The 15,951-nt window shown below is 41.4% G+C and overlaps 2 protein-coding genes across 2 annotated transcripts; one reads left to right on the forward strand and one right to left on the reverse strand.

Moving 5' to 3' along the window:
* Positions 1-1,035: 1,035 nt before the first annotated feature.
* LOC311110909 (protein YIPF4-like) lies at positions 1,036-5,342 on the reverse strand. Its single transcript, XM_084153538.1, has 6 exons — positions 5,093-5,342; positions 3,336-3,489; positions 3,024-3,195; positions 2,573-2,650; positions 2,282-2,395; positions 1,036-2,064 (listed from the first exon to the last, which is right to left on the reverse strand). The coding sequence occupies exons 1-6, from the start codon at positions 5,148-5,150 to the stop codon at positions 1,927-1,929; spliced, it is 714 nt and encodes a 237-aa protein (XP_084009664.1). The 5' UTR covers positions 5,151-5,342; the 3' UTR covers positions 1,036-1,926.
* Positions 5,343-6,369: 1,027 nt separating this feature from the next.
* exo1 (exonuclease 1) lies at positions 6,370-15,951 on the forward strand. Its single transcript, XM_084153289.1, has 13 exons — positions 6,370-6,556; positions 6,652-6,771; positions 7,044-7,171; positions 7,423-7,556; positions 8,582-8,794; positions 8,890-9,077; positions 9,208-9,310; positions 9,607-9,829; positions 10,228-10,456; positions 10,673-11,174; positions 11,343-11,435; positions 11,562-11,752; positions 13,977-15,951. The coding sequence occupies exons 1-13, from the start codon at positions 6,396-6,398 to the stop codon at positions 14,104-14,106; spliced, it is 2,415 nt and encodes an 804-aa protein (XP_084009415.1). The 5' UTR covers positions 6,370-6,395; the 3' UTR covers positions 14,107-15,951.

Below are 15,951 nucleotides of genomic sequence, written 5' to 3' on the forward strand. Positions count from 1 at the left end.
CCTACAACAGGACAATGATCCAAAGCACAGCTCCAAACTATGCAATAACTATTTAGGGAAGAAGCAGTCAGCTGGTATTCTGTCTATAATGAAGTTGCCAGCACAGTCACTGGATCTCAACCCTTTTGAGCTGTTGTGGGAGCAGCTTGACCGTGGTACGTAAGAAGTGCCCATCAAGCCAATCCAACTTGTAGGAGGTGCTTCAGGAAGCATGGGGTGAAATCTCTTCAGATTACCTCAACAAATTGACAACTAGAATGCCAAAGGTCTGCAAGGCTGTAATTGCAGCAAATGGAGGATTCTTTGACGAAAGCAAAGTTTGAAGGACACAATCATTATTTCTAACCTTGTCAATGACTACATTTCCTATTCATTTTGCTATATTTCTTATTCAAACTCTTTTCATGTATTTTTTCATGGAAAACAAGGACATTTCTATGTGACGCCAAACTTTTGAACGGTAGTGTATATGTGCGCAAACTGTTTAGACTGGGATGCATGCAACATGCTTATGCTTTACACACCGCACCGACAGGAAGCAAACATCCCCCTACTGTACAGACCGACAATCGTTCTGGTGAGTTTAGGCCCACCCCCACCAAGACACCTTTTATCATTTATAAAGCCCTTGAAGTCAGCCACCACCAATAACACCGAAATTGGTTTAGACTGCATTACTGTAAAACCAATTCACATTTCCGTTCATCCTCTACCCCTAGAAACCAGATGCATACTTTAATGGACTTATCAGATACCCAATTCCAGATGTACTTTGTGACAAAGATTGAGGTCAAATTGGCAAATTTCAATTGTAAAGCTAATTATATACACTGTGTAAACACATTACTATCTCAAACGGGTTTAATGCGTTTTTACAGCTAATAATTCATAATATATTCACTGTAAATTCCATATTACTCATTTAACCCCCCTGCCAATAGACTTTAATTGCTATGGTAAATTCTACATTTCCTACATAAAGCTTGGGTGTGAAATTATGTTTTTGCATGAAGATTAATGATATAACACTTTACATACTGTATGAGAGAGAATGTTGTTTAAAATATCTAGGACAGTACAACAACAGTTATACAGACAATTATGTTGATATCTTTTAAGCCCCCCTAGTGTGAAATAATTAGTGTTTTATAACTATCTCTATTGTTCCAGGTCTAGTAATTTTCTACAATTGTATAACATGTTCTGAATACGTACAATAGATACAAGCAAGTTGTCTGAAAATATACATCCTTTCAATAAAATATTTTTAAACAACTGTATAAAACAACTAATGAAAGGCACCAAACTTCAGTACTTTGTTTTATTTCACTCAAACTGCCCATCTACTTGTCTACCCAGGCAGAAATGACAACTAAATAATGCATAACTATGCATAATAATGCATAACAGTATGCTAAGCCCACTCCCTTACACAATAATGGGAACCTTACGGGCTGACGTTAGGGGCAGACTTCTTTCTTAACCCCTTGGTTCAAATTGAACATATTTGCACTGTATTTGGCACCACCTTCCTCTATGGAATAAAAGCATTAACAAAAATCAATGACAGTATGTGACCCTCCCATGATTACCAAAACCAGATTTGACGCCTTGATTAAATAATTACACTCCTCTTATATGATGCCAATGCGAACCTGTGCTCTTATTACAATTAAATCTGAATGTAGAGCTTAGACCATAAGCAACCACTTTTTACTGAGCACAGAGGTAAGGGGTACATTTAAATACACTGATGTAACATACACCCTTATATCCCCACAGTCTAAGATTGTAAACGGGGTTAAAGAGGGAGAAAATGACCTTTCAAAAATCCATACTCCTTATTTTCATTGTGGAATGAATATTTGTGTGTCTTTTCACGGTGCTTTGTGTCATTCGCCAACCACGGAGTAGCCATTTGTCCAATCAGACACCAGTATATAGTGACAGGAAGTAGATGTACAAAAGAAAAATGGGGTATATGAGCAGAGGCTTCTTGGTTTTGAATTCATCCCCAACAAGCAGTGAAGCAGCACTGTAAGCAGCCCAAAATACTCCAGAAAGCTGAAAAATGAAAGACAGTTACTAACAACTAATGAACATATCTGATTTAAGAGTCCATTTGTACTTTCTAAAAAATCTAATAAAATACAGAAATGTAAAAAAAGCTTTGAATATGTTAGTGTATGTTAAATCAAACGTGCAATGCTGAATTACAGAGATTCATTTGTGAGAAAAATCAGATAGAATAAAGGTGGATTATCTTTGCTCCTATGCTCACCTTTATTAGTGTAGAAACAACATCAAAACCCCCAATGACCAAAAGCAATGGGGCTATAACGATGAGCGGGAGTAGAGAGTATCCAATCACTCCAAGAACTTGTCCATAAGACACCTATCCGATACAGAACAATGCAAGTCAGTGTTTCACAGCATGCCACATCATTCGTTGTAATAGGAAGCAAATGCACATCCAAAGATGCATGTACAGTATCAAGTAAGAGAATGTATTACTCATCAAGACTCGAAATATGATTTATTTCAGCTAAATGTAAACTTTGGTATTTCTTACCTCACCACCAAGAACACGAGCCAGCAAAAAGATTGTTAAAGATCCGAATATCCAAATGGTAATTATCCAAGACACGACCTTAGGAAAAAATAATAAGGCAACAAATAATTAAAACACAGAAGAAAATAATTGTGACATGGTACCAAAGTCTCTAGAAGACAAAAATATTTTGGTGGGGTAAGTCCTTTTCTGAACATTCTTATATCATTAGATATATCAATGTAGGCTGCCTCCCATTTAATTCAATTCAGTTAATGAAGATAACTAGTGAATCAAGCACTGTTTGTGTGAGCAGCATATGCATCTAATGTTGTTTCAAATCTCAACCTTACAATCAAAGTTCACCATTGACTTTTTCTGAGTAATCTGACTTAGTTTAACCAACAGCCAAGGGCCAGATGTAAGGTATGATCTGAGACCAACAAATTCACAGCTTGTACTGCCGCCTCACCCTGAACTGTCCGTAGATGGAGATCATGGAGAACAGGAGCACTACAGCCAGCGGGCCCCAGAAGTCAGGGTTGTCCCTCACAACCTGCCGGTTGAAGCCCAAGGAGGGCATTGGCATCAGCACACAGCGGATCTTGTAGTAGATGTCTTTCAGGTCGATGTCCAGCTCCTCCCTAATCACATAAGCATATGAGATTGTACAGGAGCATCGTGAGATATCAGCACATTTCAATTGTATTGATGGACAAATCAAGTGTCATTTTAATATCAATGTGCATGGATAAAGAATGGGTTTCTTGAAGAAAGTACTCACAGAAGAGGTTTGTTGTCTTCGGGGTCATCCTCTTCTACTTCCAGGAGCCAACCATAGCCTCGTTTCCTCAGGAACGTGGTTGCATATGGGTCTTTTGCATTGTCACTGCCCATGCTCAATTTAACATCTGGGGCATCAATAGTACCGCTTAGATCTGTAGGGAATTTAATGTAAACGATTATTGGTTACATGCTACAGACAGACAGAAGTTGGCAGATCGGCTGTACCGACTTCAGAAGAGTCTTGTGGAGGTCGTAGAGCAAAACGGAGAACATCGTGTTCATGAGTCTCATCTTTCCATATAGGGGTCATAATAGTTTGTAGGCAAACCGTTCGGACGCTACAGACAATTTGGTAAGAACACCGATTTTCGGGATGTCTCATGGTCTGACAAACACCTCTCTAGCTCTGCCACCTTTTTCAGTTTTCCCCACTGAGGTAATATAAGAACTGGAGACTGTGTCCATGATGTCCGCCCGTTGTTTTGAAGTTAATCTACTCGTGTTCGTATACGCCGATTCATGGGCCGTCTATATCTGGGTTGCATCCGTTTTATATGGGCCAACATCACATGCGCGCTTGCACTCAGTTCACACAGAAGCAGTGCGAGCATCGACGACATCATCACATTATCCAAAAAGATGGCAGAAATTGGATGAATATACATACAATGTTAAAATCTTCTGATGCTGTGAGTGATAAAAAATTTAATATATTTGAATAATTCAATGGATGTTTTGTGCACAAAGGTTATGACTAAAGTATCTTATTATGAATTGTATATCTGACTTCTCTATGTGGCCATCTATGGAAATTGTATTTCTGGGCCGGCATCAGTTAAAGGTGCAATATGCAAAAATCACTCCGCCATTTTGTGGTTGCTAAAATTCAAATAGTTTGCCTAATTTCAGTTAATGTGACAAAACAAGCAAGTAGAGAATCATTGTACGATCTAAACTGCTGTGAAATTATTTTAAATAACCAAATATATTGTATTTTCAGCTGGTGTAAAAAAGTAAAAGATGCAAAAACGAAACTGAAGAATGGGAAGCATAGAAATAGCGCACATAGAACAGATATACCGCTTCTTAGACTTGACAGATCTATAATGTACATTTCTATGTGAACTTGGTCGGGTCGCCTAAAAAGTTACATATTGCAGCTTTAAACTGCAGTACCGAAGCAAAACTGTAGGAGCAGTCAAACCCGTGCTTCTATACCAGAACCCTAGCCCCTTGGTTTTCCCCTCCCTATTCCGACCACTCGCAGAGAGCCCTAGCAATTGGTCTTTGCTAGGAAGTAATTTCTCTCTTTTTGACCATTTTAATTGAAAACAATCACAGTAAGGTACTTGTTACCCAGAAATGGTTTGATATTGAGATAAAAACGGCTGCATTGGACCTTTAAACTGTATTTCCTCAATGGGAAATACATTAAACTAGTCCAAATAGATTGTAGAATTATGTATTAAACTTATCTTCAGTAGAATAATAATATGTAGTTATAGTTGGATTTCCTTCAGTGATATAGCTAGCTAGTTAGTTTGCTAACGTTAGCCTAGCCGTACAGTAATAGCAGCAGAAAGTTGTCAAATCTCTCCGAACCACGGTAACTTGTCAAAAACGACAACACTGTACTCAAGTTAACTACCTAATTAATTAAATGTCAAGCTAGCAGAATGACGTGTTGACAAATACGGTAGCTAACAAAAAATAACATAAACACAGATGACAGTATTCACGGCCTGCTAACATTACCCTCGGCTTCAGTTGATGAGACGAAGGTAAAATCTCCGTTGGTGGGAGAGAGATGCATTGTTGATGTTGTGCCAACAACCTTCAAGTCCTAAGAACTGACATTTAAATAAAGTGTTTAATTGAATAGCTTGCCACAAGTAAATACAATGTTGTCATTGACGGGGTTTCACTAAATTTTCACAACTATTCCATCTTGTTGTTGATGTATCGTTTGCTCAAACACACAGGCAGCTACCGAAGCAGGAAGTGTAAGGGAGGCTGGGAAAGACGACACGTCAAAAAATCCTAACACGGCAGAAGACAAGCTCGCCATCTAGTGAAAAAAAAAAAGGTGTAGCTGGACTCCCGCCATCAATATGCAATATGACACCTCAAAAAAGATAACCACGCCCTTCTTCTTTTGTCGACCAAAGACCATCCCCCCACATATGGTTGGCTGATCAGAATAGACTGACCAATAGTATCAGCTCATTGTGAACTCCTACTTTTGCCGCTAAAAGCGAACTCCTGTTATATTACAAGGTGCCCCGTCATCGTTAAATGCTTAGTATTTGTCATTGTCAGGCTATTCAATTCGCGGGTAAATATCTCGGTAGCTTGCTAATGGGGTCTTATATTGTTGGATGCATGTGTTTATTTCAAAATAATGTATTAAAATGGGTTTACAGCGAATTTAGCTATGCGCTAGCCAGAGTTTGCTAGAAACGTTCACTAATGCTATTAACTAAGTTAGTTAGCCCACTTCATGCCAAGTTCTCGAACTGCTAACTAACGTTAGCTAGATACAACTTGCTGTTGTGTTTGTTTTTTTACAGCACCATTAATGTATTTATAGGTATATAATTTTAGGTAGTTGGCTAGCTAACTAACGTTAGTGGCCGGGCTAGTTAGCTAGCTAACTTTAGCCAACTTGCTACATGTGTTTGTCATCAGTGGTGAGTGGCGTAGGTTATTGAAGATCCACGAACGTTCGAATGCATTAGTTACGGTTGGTTTCTACACCAATGGAAGTAGCAATTAGCTAGCTAGAATTCATAATCATCTACCGCTATGTCCAGGTAAATTAGCAGGTATATGCAGATTACGATTAACTAGCTAGCTAACAAACCAGTTTGTTAGGCCCAGTTATAGTTGAGTTATTAACACTTGGTAAAGGTACATGAATTTGCACCCTAACCAGGGTAACGTTAGCTAGGTATTTTCTCTTCATTCTAGTTTCATCATAATGTTTTGTCAAATGTTCTCTCTGTCCTTGAATATAGCAAGCAACTGTCCTGAATGTTAGTGGAATCATCAGATTAAAATGGGGATCCAGGGACTGTTGCAGTTCCTCAAAGATGCCTCGGAGCCCATCAGTGTGAGGAAATTCAAGGGACAGACGGTCGCAGTAGACACATATTGCTGGCTTCATAAAGGGGCATTTTCTTGTGCAGAAAAACTTGCCAAAGGGGAGCCAACTGACCAGTAAGTTGTTTTATAGATATCTCAGTATGCATTAACTATAACTACCTAACCCTATTAATATAACTACCTACCCCTATGCATTTTCTTTCACATAGGTATGTGACATACTGCATGAAATTTGTGGACATGCTGTTGTCTTTTGGTGTGAAGCCCATCTTGGTGTTTGATGGCTGCAATCTGCCTTCAAAACAGGAAGTGGACAAAGCTCGCAGAGAGTAAGTGTGTGCGGACCTGTAATATTCTTTAAAGTTAAGATGGTGATTGAATTAATGTTAGGCCTAGATGGTATTTGCTGTAATGTGTTGTCTCCTTTAATGAAATAAAGGAGACATGACTGTAAGTCGCTTTGGATAAAAGCGTCTGCTAAATGGCATATTACATTATTACATTACAAATAAAATATCTCCCTGTACTTGTCTGTCGTTTCTTTAACAGAACAGAGTAAATATTTTTGCCAAAAAAGTTAGACCTCATGTCTGTCTTCCAGGCGTCGTCAGGCAAATCTGCAGAAAGGCAAGCAGCTCCTACGTGAGGGAAAGATTTCAGAAGCCAGAGACTGCTTTACCCGCTGTGTTAACGTCACCCCTTCCATGGCCCATGATGTCATCAAGGCAAGTGTTTCCAATCCTGCTAAAACTGTTCAGATGAAATAATGTTTTCTACTGATCAGTATTTTTCACTGAAACCTATGCTGCATATCTTGAATGAAGCGTGTCTATTTGCTGGTTTTGTGCAGTGGTTTACTCTGGCTTAACCAGTTAAACTCAAGTCATCTGTTTTGTTATGCACTACTTCATGTTTATGATTGCAAATGGGTGTCTTACATTTTTTTATTCAGCTGAAATAATGTTCTATCCTCTAGGCAGCAAGGACCAGAGGTGTGGACTGTGTGGTGGCCCCGTATGAAGCTGACGCCCAGCTGGCCTTCCTTAACAAGGCTGGCATTGCACAGGCTATCATCACTGAGGACTCAGACTTACTGGCGTTTGGCTGCAAAAAAGTACAGTATTAGGAACTTTAAGATGGTGCTCACTGTGGAATTTCTGTAATGCATTTGTCACAATCATCTGGCTTTAAAGTAACTGTCCGGTTTCTCCAGATTTCTATGCAATATGACCAATAATTAATTAAAATATGGTTGAAATAGTTTTCCTTCCAAAAAAATTGTAATTAAGTACGTTAAAAAGCAGCTTTCCTGTGTTAGAATGGTGTGGGTGTACACCAACGTAATAGTGTGGGTGTATACTGGTCATTAATAACGTTCACGCGAGTAGATCTCTGATTGGCCATCTCATCCTCTGAGGAAATGGCAAGCATTTTTGAAACTATCTGTTTGAGATGGGAGTTAAGTGTTTTTTTTTCTCTCCAAATTATTATTTTGCAAAATACGAGTATAGGATGAGTGAGTCAATATTGGGTATGAGTTAACAGAATATGAACTTCTAAAAGTGAGATTTTCACTGGACAGTTACCCTCAAAATTGTCAAAGACTCCAGCCACCCTAGTCATAGACTGTTCTCTCTGCTACCGCACGGCAAGCGGTACCGGAGTGCCAAGTCTAGGTCCAAAAGACTTCTCAACAGCTTCTACCCCCAAGCCATAAGACTCCTGAACAGCTAATCATGGCTACCCGGACTATTTGCACTGCCCCCCCACCCCATCCTTTTTACGCTGCTGCTACTCTGTTAAGTATTTATGCATAGTCACTTTAACTCTACCCACATGTACATATTACCTCAACTAGCCGGTGCCCCCGCACATTGACTCTGCAGCGGTACCCCCCTGTATATATAGCCTCCCTACTGTCACTTTATTTTACTTCTGCTCTTTTTTTCTCAACACTTTTTTTGTTGTTTTATTCTTACTTTTTTTGTTTAAAATAAATGCACTGTTGGTTAAGGGCTGTAAGTAAGCATTTCACTGTAATGTCTGCACCTGTTGTATTCGGCGCATGTGACCAATAAAATTTGATTTGATTTGATGATGGTAATGACCATAAAGTGTTCTGCTTGTCATCTCGCTCAGGTGATCCTAAAGATGGACAAACAGGGGAACGGTCTAGAGATTGACCAGAACCACCTGGGGCGGTGCCGCTCTCTGGGTGATGTCTTCACCGAGGAGAAGTTCCGCCACATGTGTATTCTCTCTGGCTGTGACTATCTGTCCTCGCTCTATGGGATTGGCTTGGGCAAAGCCTGTAAACTGCTGAGGATGGCAAACAACCCTGACATCATTAAGGTAAGTTTGAATGAGAATTGGTAGTAGAACTTGCACAGTGGTATAAATTAAACTATTATGAAAATGGCCCCTCTAACTTGTTGATTTACTTTCAGGTGATAAGGAAGATGGGCCAGTACCTGAAGATGAACGTGGTTGTGCCAGACGAGTACATTGATGGCTTTGTTAAGGCCAATAACACCTTCCTCTACCAGCTGGTGTTTGACCCCATCAAGAGGAAGGTGGTGCCTCTCAACCCCTATCCAGAGCACATGGACCCTGCCACCCTCAGCTACGCTGGCTGGTATCCTTTCACTCAGTGGCAGGCCTGACTCCTGCTCTATACCTGTTGATTAGTAGCTAAATAGAAAATAAGACACTGGTTGTTCCCATTTACTACCAGTAAAATGTGTTGTCCTTAATGCTTAATCCAGTAATTTAGGAGATTGCAAAGGTTTACAGATGGCCCTGGGAAACTTGGATATCAACACCATGGAGAGGATTGATTACTTCAACCCAGATGCTGCAAATGTCAAGGTAAAGGTACTAGGTAGAATGACTAACATAATAGTCATTTCTGTACAAACACTACTCATTCATCATCACAGTAAGTTGTACTGCTAGGTTGTTGTTTTGCTTGTGTACTTAGCTATTTTTACAGTCAATCAATACAATTGTATGAATATTTAACTTGCAAATGTGAGTGCTTAACCTAGCCTGACCCCAGATCTGTATGCTGTACATGTATGGCATGACAACCATAGAGGAGTTTGCTAAAGCGCACGTAATTTACGGTAACGTATCTAAATCCTTCCTCCCTTTGTGTTTCTTAGCCAGTGAAACCACGCAGTCGTGACTGGAATGCCAGCCAGGAGACTCGGGCCTCCATACACCCTAGCATCTGGAGCAGAGGTTACACACCAGGCACCCTCTCTGCCTCCCAGCCTGTGGGCTCTCCAGAGAGGCCCCCTTCAACCAGGGGAAAGGAGCGGGTCATCAGTGTGCAGGGGCTGAGGCTTCCTCAAAGGAACACCCAGGTTAAGAGGCCCAGAGAAGGTGAGATTAGTCTGCTATCTCATTGTTGCTCCCATGTTTGAGAGGTGCTCTTTTCAATCACTATAGGAAGGAAGATTACTTGATTAACCCAGCTCTATTTAAATATAGGTGTGAGGATTTGGGATTGTTCAGGGGGAAACACATTTTTATTGCCATAACATCCCAGTTCATCTTGTGAAGTTTTATCAGTCATTCTATAGTAAAGCCTCTACTTGTATTACATTTTGAAGCTCCACCCAATGTTACGTTCATATAGAACAGGAAAAACCTACACTTTGTCATTTATATAAAAAGTTTATCAATGTATTTGATTAATGTATACCTCAAACATTCTTTCCAAGTGGTTTTGATAAATATTTGTTATATTATAGACTTCTGATTTCCTTCATCTCCCAAAGACTCTGGTGTTTCAGAGCAGGATGTGCTGCAGCAGTACTCTCCCTCTGGTCAGAAGAGGTCCAGAGGGGAGGAGGACCCTGAACCCACAGAGAGCCAACACATCTCCACATGCCCCCGGTCCAGTGCCACTGCTGCTGCTACCCATCCCAGACCCCGCAACCGCTTCGCCACCCTGCTACAGAGGAGGAACCAGGATGGAGTTGGAGACGGGCAGGGAATGCGAAGCAGGTATGATCTTATAATACACACTTTTAGTCATTGCAACAGCAACTTTATTTTATAGGAAATCTTTCTTTCGAACTCGTCTTATCTTTTACATCACTGAAATTGACCTACCTAAAACCACTGGTTCTTCCAATTGTTTTCCTGATCCCATTGTTTTGCCCACATTTCTTCATGTTTTGTGATACTGTCTGACTAAATGGTGGATATTTTCCCCTATAGGTTCTTCTGTAGTGGCAGAAGCTCCAGTGAGGTGGTCAGCTTGAATCAGGTGTCTTTTGTCAAAGGGGAGGTGTCTCAGGATGAGGTCACAGAGGACCCCAGTAACGAATATTGTGTCGTGGGATATGCTGAGACAGAGGAGAATGACTCTGTTGACCTTCATAGCCCACCCCCCTCCTCTCTGCCTGCCAGTCAAGGGCTAGGGGTGTTCCGCTGGTCAGGCAGCTCCTCGGAGAGATCCAGGACCCTGACACCCACATCCGGCCTCTCGGCCCTGCAGCAGTTCCAGCGCAAGAAGGAAAGCTTCTCCTGGAGCCAGGAAGGCCAGAGGACTCGGAAGACCCCTAGAGCCCCATCTCCCATCCTGGGCCAAGAGGACAAGGATTCACCACCAAACTCTCCACCGTCTCAGGACAGTGCCTACTTCTCTCAGCATAACCACACATCCTGCAGTGTAGTGGAAGTGTCCCCACCCACTCGGCTGGAGGATGCCACCACGCCTGTACGTCACTGTTTCCTCTGTTAATTAGTAATGCGTAGGCGTCATAACACTTGCATGTGCATTACTGCAAGCTAGTTGAGTGTGCATATGCATGGCTTTTTATGTTGTGGTTTGGATGTGTGGTGGCGGTGGCTTTATTAATTTACTGCCTGTCTTCTGTTTTCTAAGAGAATTTACTCAAGTAAGGATTCAGACTCTGGCAAAAGCCCCAGTTCCTCTCCAACAGCGGATGAAAAGAAACCCAGCACAATGAGAGCGAAGGTAGCTTACTTTATGTGGGACCATTTTGTATCATGTTGGTTCAATAGAGATTTGGCATCTAGAACACTTTTGTGATGAACATGCTATATCCCCACAGTGAATTTTCCTTCCCTTCTCTCTCACCAGGTGGCAGGTCTACCGCGGATGAAACCCGGTGAACAAGGGAAAGGGACAAAGATCCGACACTCTGCCCCAGCCAAGGCCAGTGGCCTCCGTAAAAAGCCTGCAGGGCCTGGAAAGAAACTCGCCACCAACAATGAGAACAACCCTGGCCTCCAGGCCACCATCAGTGGCCTCTGGAAAAACTTTGGTTTTAAGTAAGTGAGGGTAATCATAACCTGCATACTTAAAATCATAGACTGCATATCATTAGTCCTCAGCCCAGTAGCTGGATTACACCTTTCAATTGTCTTTGCTTTATAAAAGATTATAGATTAGGCCTAATACCAACCTTCAACAGTAGTCCCCATACTTGTATTTTTCCCTTTGAACACAACCAATTTGTGTTCAAAGGATCTGTCACAAACTTGTCTCAAATTTCTATACTGAACAAAAATATAAACATAACATGCAACAATTTCAAGGATTTTACAGAGTTACAGTTCATATGAGGAAATCGGTCAATTGAAATAAATTCATTAGGCCCTAATCTATGGATTTCACATGACTGGGTATACAGATATGCATCTGTTGGTCACAAATGCCTCACAATGGGCCTCAGGATCTCGTCACAGTATTTCTGTGCATTCAAATTGCCATCGATAAAATGCAATTGTGTTTGTTGTCGGTAGCTTATGCCTGCCCATACCATAACCCCACCGCCACCATTGGGGCACTCTGTTGACATCAGCAAACCACTCACCCACACAATGCTATACACGTGGTCTGCGGTTGTGAGGCCGGTTGGACATACTGCCAAATTCTCTCAAATGACGGAGGCGGCTTATGGTAGAGAAATGAACGTTTAATTCTCTGGCAACAGCTTTAGTGGACATTCCTGCAGTCAGCATGCCAATTGCACCACCCCTCAAAACTTGAGACATCTGTGGCATTGTGTTGTGTGACAAAACTGCACATTTTAGTGGCCTTTTATTTTCCCAAGCACAAGGTGCATCTGTGTAATGATCATGCTGTTTAATCAGCTTCTTGACATGCCACACCTGGCAGGTGGATGTATTATCTCGGCAAAGGAGAAATGCTCACTAACAGGGATGTAAACAAATGTGTGCACAATTTGAGAGAAATAAGCTTTTTGTGCATATGGAACATTTCTGATATTTTATTTCAGCTCATGAAACATGGGACCCACAATTTGGATGTTGCGTTTTTATATTTTTGTTCAGTGTCGCAGTCATTCACTCAAGTGAAGACAAGTGGAATCTGAAACAAAACATATTCAGTACTCTATGTAGCCAACAGAGGCAGCATTCTACCGAGGTATTATGTTGATGCCAATGTGTGGTATGTAACTAAATGCTTATGTAAAAGAGTGAGTGATTCAGTCTATTAGATCTGGGTGTGGTCTGGCAAATTGCAAAGGGACATTCTGTCATTACTACTTGGACGTTTTAAGAATGGGTGTGCAGTAATGCATTACTTTCTAGTGAACCACAGGCACCAGTCGCAATGGCACGTACCTATGACACGTGATGAGCATGACAGAGTATGATTTAATTAATGGAATGTGTCCTTATTTCTTTATTCAGCAGAAATGTTTCTCAATCGTTTTCATTTTACTAAACATGGGGGTACAAGCTACACTGAACAAAAACATAAATGCAACATGTAAAATGTTGGTCCCATGTTTCATGAGCTGAAATAAATGATCCCAGAAATGTTCCATATGCACAAAAAGCTTATTTCTCTCAAATGTTGTGCACAAATTTGTTTACATCCCGAGTATTTCTCCTTTACCAATATAATCCATCCACTTGACAGGTGTGGCATATAAAGAAGCTGATTAAACAGCATGATCATTACACAGGTGCACCTTGTGCTGGGAACAATAAAAGGCCACTCTAAAACAACACAATGTCTCAAGTTTTGAGGGAGTGTGCAATTGGCATGCTGACTGTATTAATGTCTACCAGAGCTGTTGCCAGATAATGTTATTTTCTCTACCATAAGCCGCCTCCAACATCGTTTTGGAGAATGTTGCAGTCCGTCCAACCGGCCTCACAACCGCAGACCACGTATGGCGTCGTGTGGGTGAGCGGTTTGCTGATGTCAACGTTGTGTACAGAGTGCCCTGTGGTGGGGTTAGGGTATGGGCAGGCATAAGCTACGGACAACGAACACAATTGCATTTTATTGATGGCCATTTGAATGCACAGAGATACCGTGACAAGATCCTGAGGCCCATTGTCGTGCAATTAATCCGCCGCAATCACGTCATGTTTCAGCATGATAAATATTTTAAATTGTTGCGTTTTATATTTTTCAGAATAGATCACAGCTTTACCAAATATATGATAATCATCTCTTTCTTGTGACATACTTTTCATGGGAACTACGTTAAGTATGTGTTTGTCTGTGTTGCAGAGAAAATCCAAAGATAAACCCCTGTAAGAAAGGAGAGCCCATGTCACCAGTGAAGGACAACGTGCTGGCCTTCACACCTGAAACGGACAAGGATATTTACTTAATCTCTAGTGTTCAGAAAACACTCTGATGCCAAGTGTTATACATTTTTCACAGGCAGAGCACCTTGTGAAAGCCTTACAACATACTGTGTATGTTGATACTTAGTGTATTTTTATGGACTAGATGTAAATGCATTCTGTAATTGATTTCAGTTTAAAGAAATGCAACTTAAAGGTTTAGGCAGTTAATTAAAAATCTATACTATTTGTAGGTTGTTGAATTAATTTTATTTCATAGCCATAGTCTAGATCTGCCCAGAAATGAATGTACACTTCATGGCCATAAGTATGTGGACTCCTGCTCGGCAAACATCTCATTCCAAAATCATGGGCATTAATATGAAGTTGGCCTCCTTTTTGTTGCTATAACAGCCTCCACTCTCTGGAAAGCTTTCCACTAGATGTTGGAACGTTACTGCGGGGTCTTGCTTCCATTCAGCCACGAGCATTAGTGAGGTCAGGCACTGATGTTGGGCGATTACGCCTGGTTCGCAGTTGGTGTTCGATGGGGTTGAAGTCGGGGCTCTCTTCAGGCCATTACATTTACATTACATTTTAGTCATTTAGCAGACGCTCTTTTCCAGAGCGACTTACAGTTAGTGAATACATATATTTTTTTTATACTGGCCCCCCGTGGGAATCAAACCCACAACCCTGGCGTTGCAAACGCCATGCTCTATCAACTGAGCTACATCCCTGCCAGCCATTCCCTCCCCTACCCTGGACGACGCTGGGCCAATTGTGCACCGCCCATGAGTCTCCCGGTCGCGGCCGGCTGTGACAGAGCCTGGATCTCTAGTGGCACAGTTAGCACTGCGATGCAGTGCCTTAGACCACTGCGCCACTCAGGAGGCCAGTCAAGTTCTTCCACAACGATCTCGACAAACCACTTCTCTATGGACCTCGCTTTGTGCATGGGGGCATTGTCATACTGAAACAGGAAAGGGCCTTCCCCAAACTGTTGCCACAAAGTTGGAAGCACAGAATCATCTAGAATGTCATTGTAGCTTTAAGATTTCCCTTCACTGGAACTAATGGGCCTAGCCCAAACCTTGAAAAACCGCTCCAGACCATTATTCCTCCTCCACCAAACTTTACAGTTGGCACTATGCTGTGGGGCAGGTAGCGTTCTCCTGGCATCTGCCAAACCCATATTCGTCTGTTGGACTGCCAGATGGTGAATCGTGATTCATCTCTCCAGAGAACAGCTCTAGCAGGGCAGACATTTTACGAATTGACTTGTTGGAAAGGTGGCATCCTATGACGGCGCCATGTTGAAAGTCACTGAGCTCTTCAGTAAGGCCATTCTACTGCCAATGTTTGTCTATGGAGATTGCATAGCGGTGTGCTCGATTTTATACATCTATCAGCAACGGTGTGGCTGAAAAGCCAAATTCACTACATTTAAGGGGTGTCCACATACTTTTGCCCATGTAGTGTCAGTAGTAAATAAATGATTACACAATGTGAGTTCATGGTCATAGGTTTGGTTGTTCTCTCACAAACTTCAAAAGGGTAGTGAAGGTATGTGTGAAGTGAACCCTTAAGATGGTTGAAGAATGAACAATGCATGGTTACTCAAAATGGCCTACCAGCATGCTAACCCTGCAAGGTTGCGTTAGCACAGGTGGCTCAGTGCCTGAGTATGATACTTTTTCTTAAATGTTGTTTTACAGTAGGCCTAGTTTATAGTCACTTGAGAGGGTATTGAGTTTGTTTGTGGTTAATAACTGGATTTGATCAATTCTAAATGAGGCATAAGAAAACAACCCAGAAAGCAAACACTGTTGGAGGTTGGTACACTTGATCATACAGTTGCTTTTTGTAACTCAACTCATTCCCTATGTAACTATCATTTTATTAAAATTCATTTG

Source organism: Coregonus lavaretus, assembly GCF_964263955.1.
Source record: "Coregonus lavaretus genome assembly, chromosome: 36".
NCBI lineage: Eukaryota > Metazoa > Chordata > Actinopteri > Salmoniformes > Salmonidae > Coregonus > Coregonus lavaretus.

Bases quoted from the DNA above. Each gene is read 5' to 3' on its own strand.
- LOC311110909 (XM_084153538.1), bottom strand. From the start codon at position 5,150: ATGCATCTCTCTCCCACCAACGGAGATTTTACCTTCGTCTCATCAACT. The intron at 3,196-3,335 runs GTGAGTACTTTC...TTATGTGATTAG, and splicing joins GAAGACAACAAACCTCTTCT to GGAGGAGCTGGACATCGACC. The intron at 2,396-2,572 runs GTAAGAAATACC...TGTATCGGATAG, and splicing joins CTCGTGTTCTTGGTGGTGAG to GTGTCTTATGGACAAGTTCT.
- exo1 (XM_084153289.1), top strand. From the start codon at position 6,396: ATGGGGATCCAGGGACTGTTGCAGTTCCTCAAAGATGCCTCGGAGCCC. The intron at 10,457-10,672 runs GTATGATCTTAT...TTTCCCCTATAG, and splicing joins GGGCAGGGAATGCGAAGCAG to GTTCTTCTGTAGTGGCAGAA. The intron at 11,436-11,561 runs GTAGCTTACTTT...CTCTCTCACCAG, and splicing joins CCAGCACAATGAGAGCGAAG to GTGGCAGGTCTACCGCGGAT.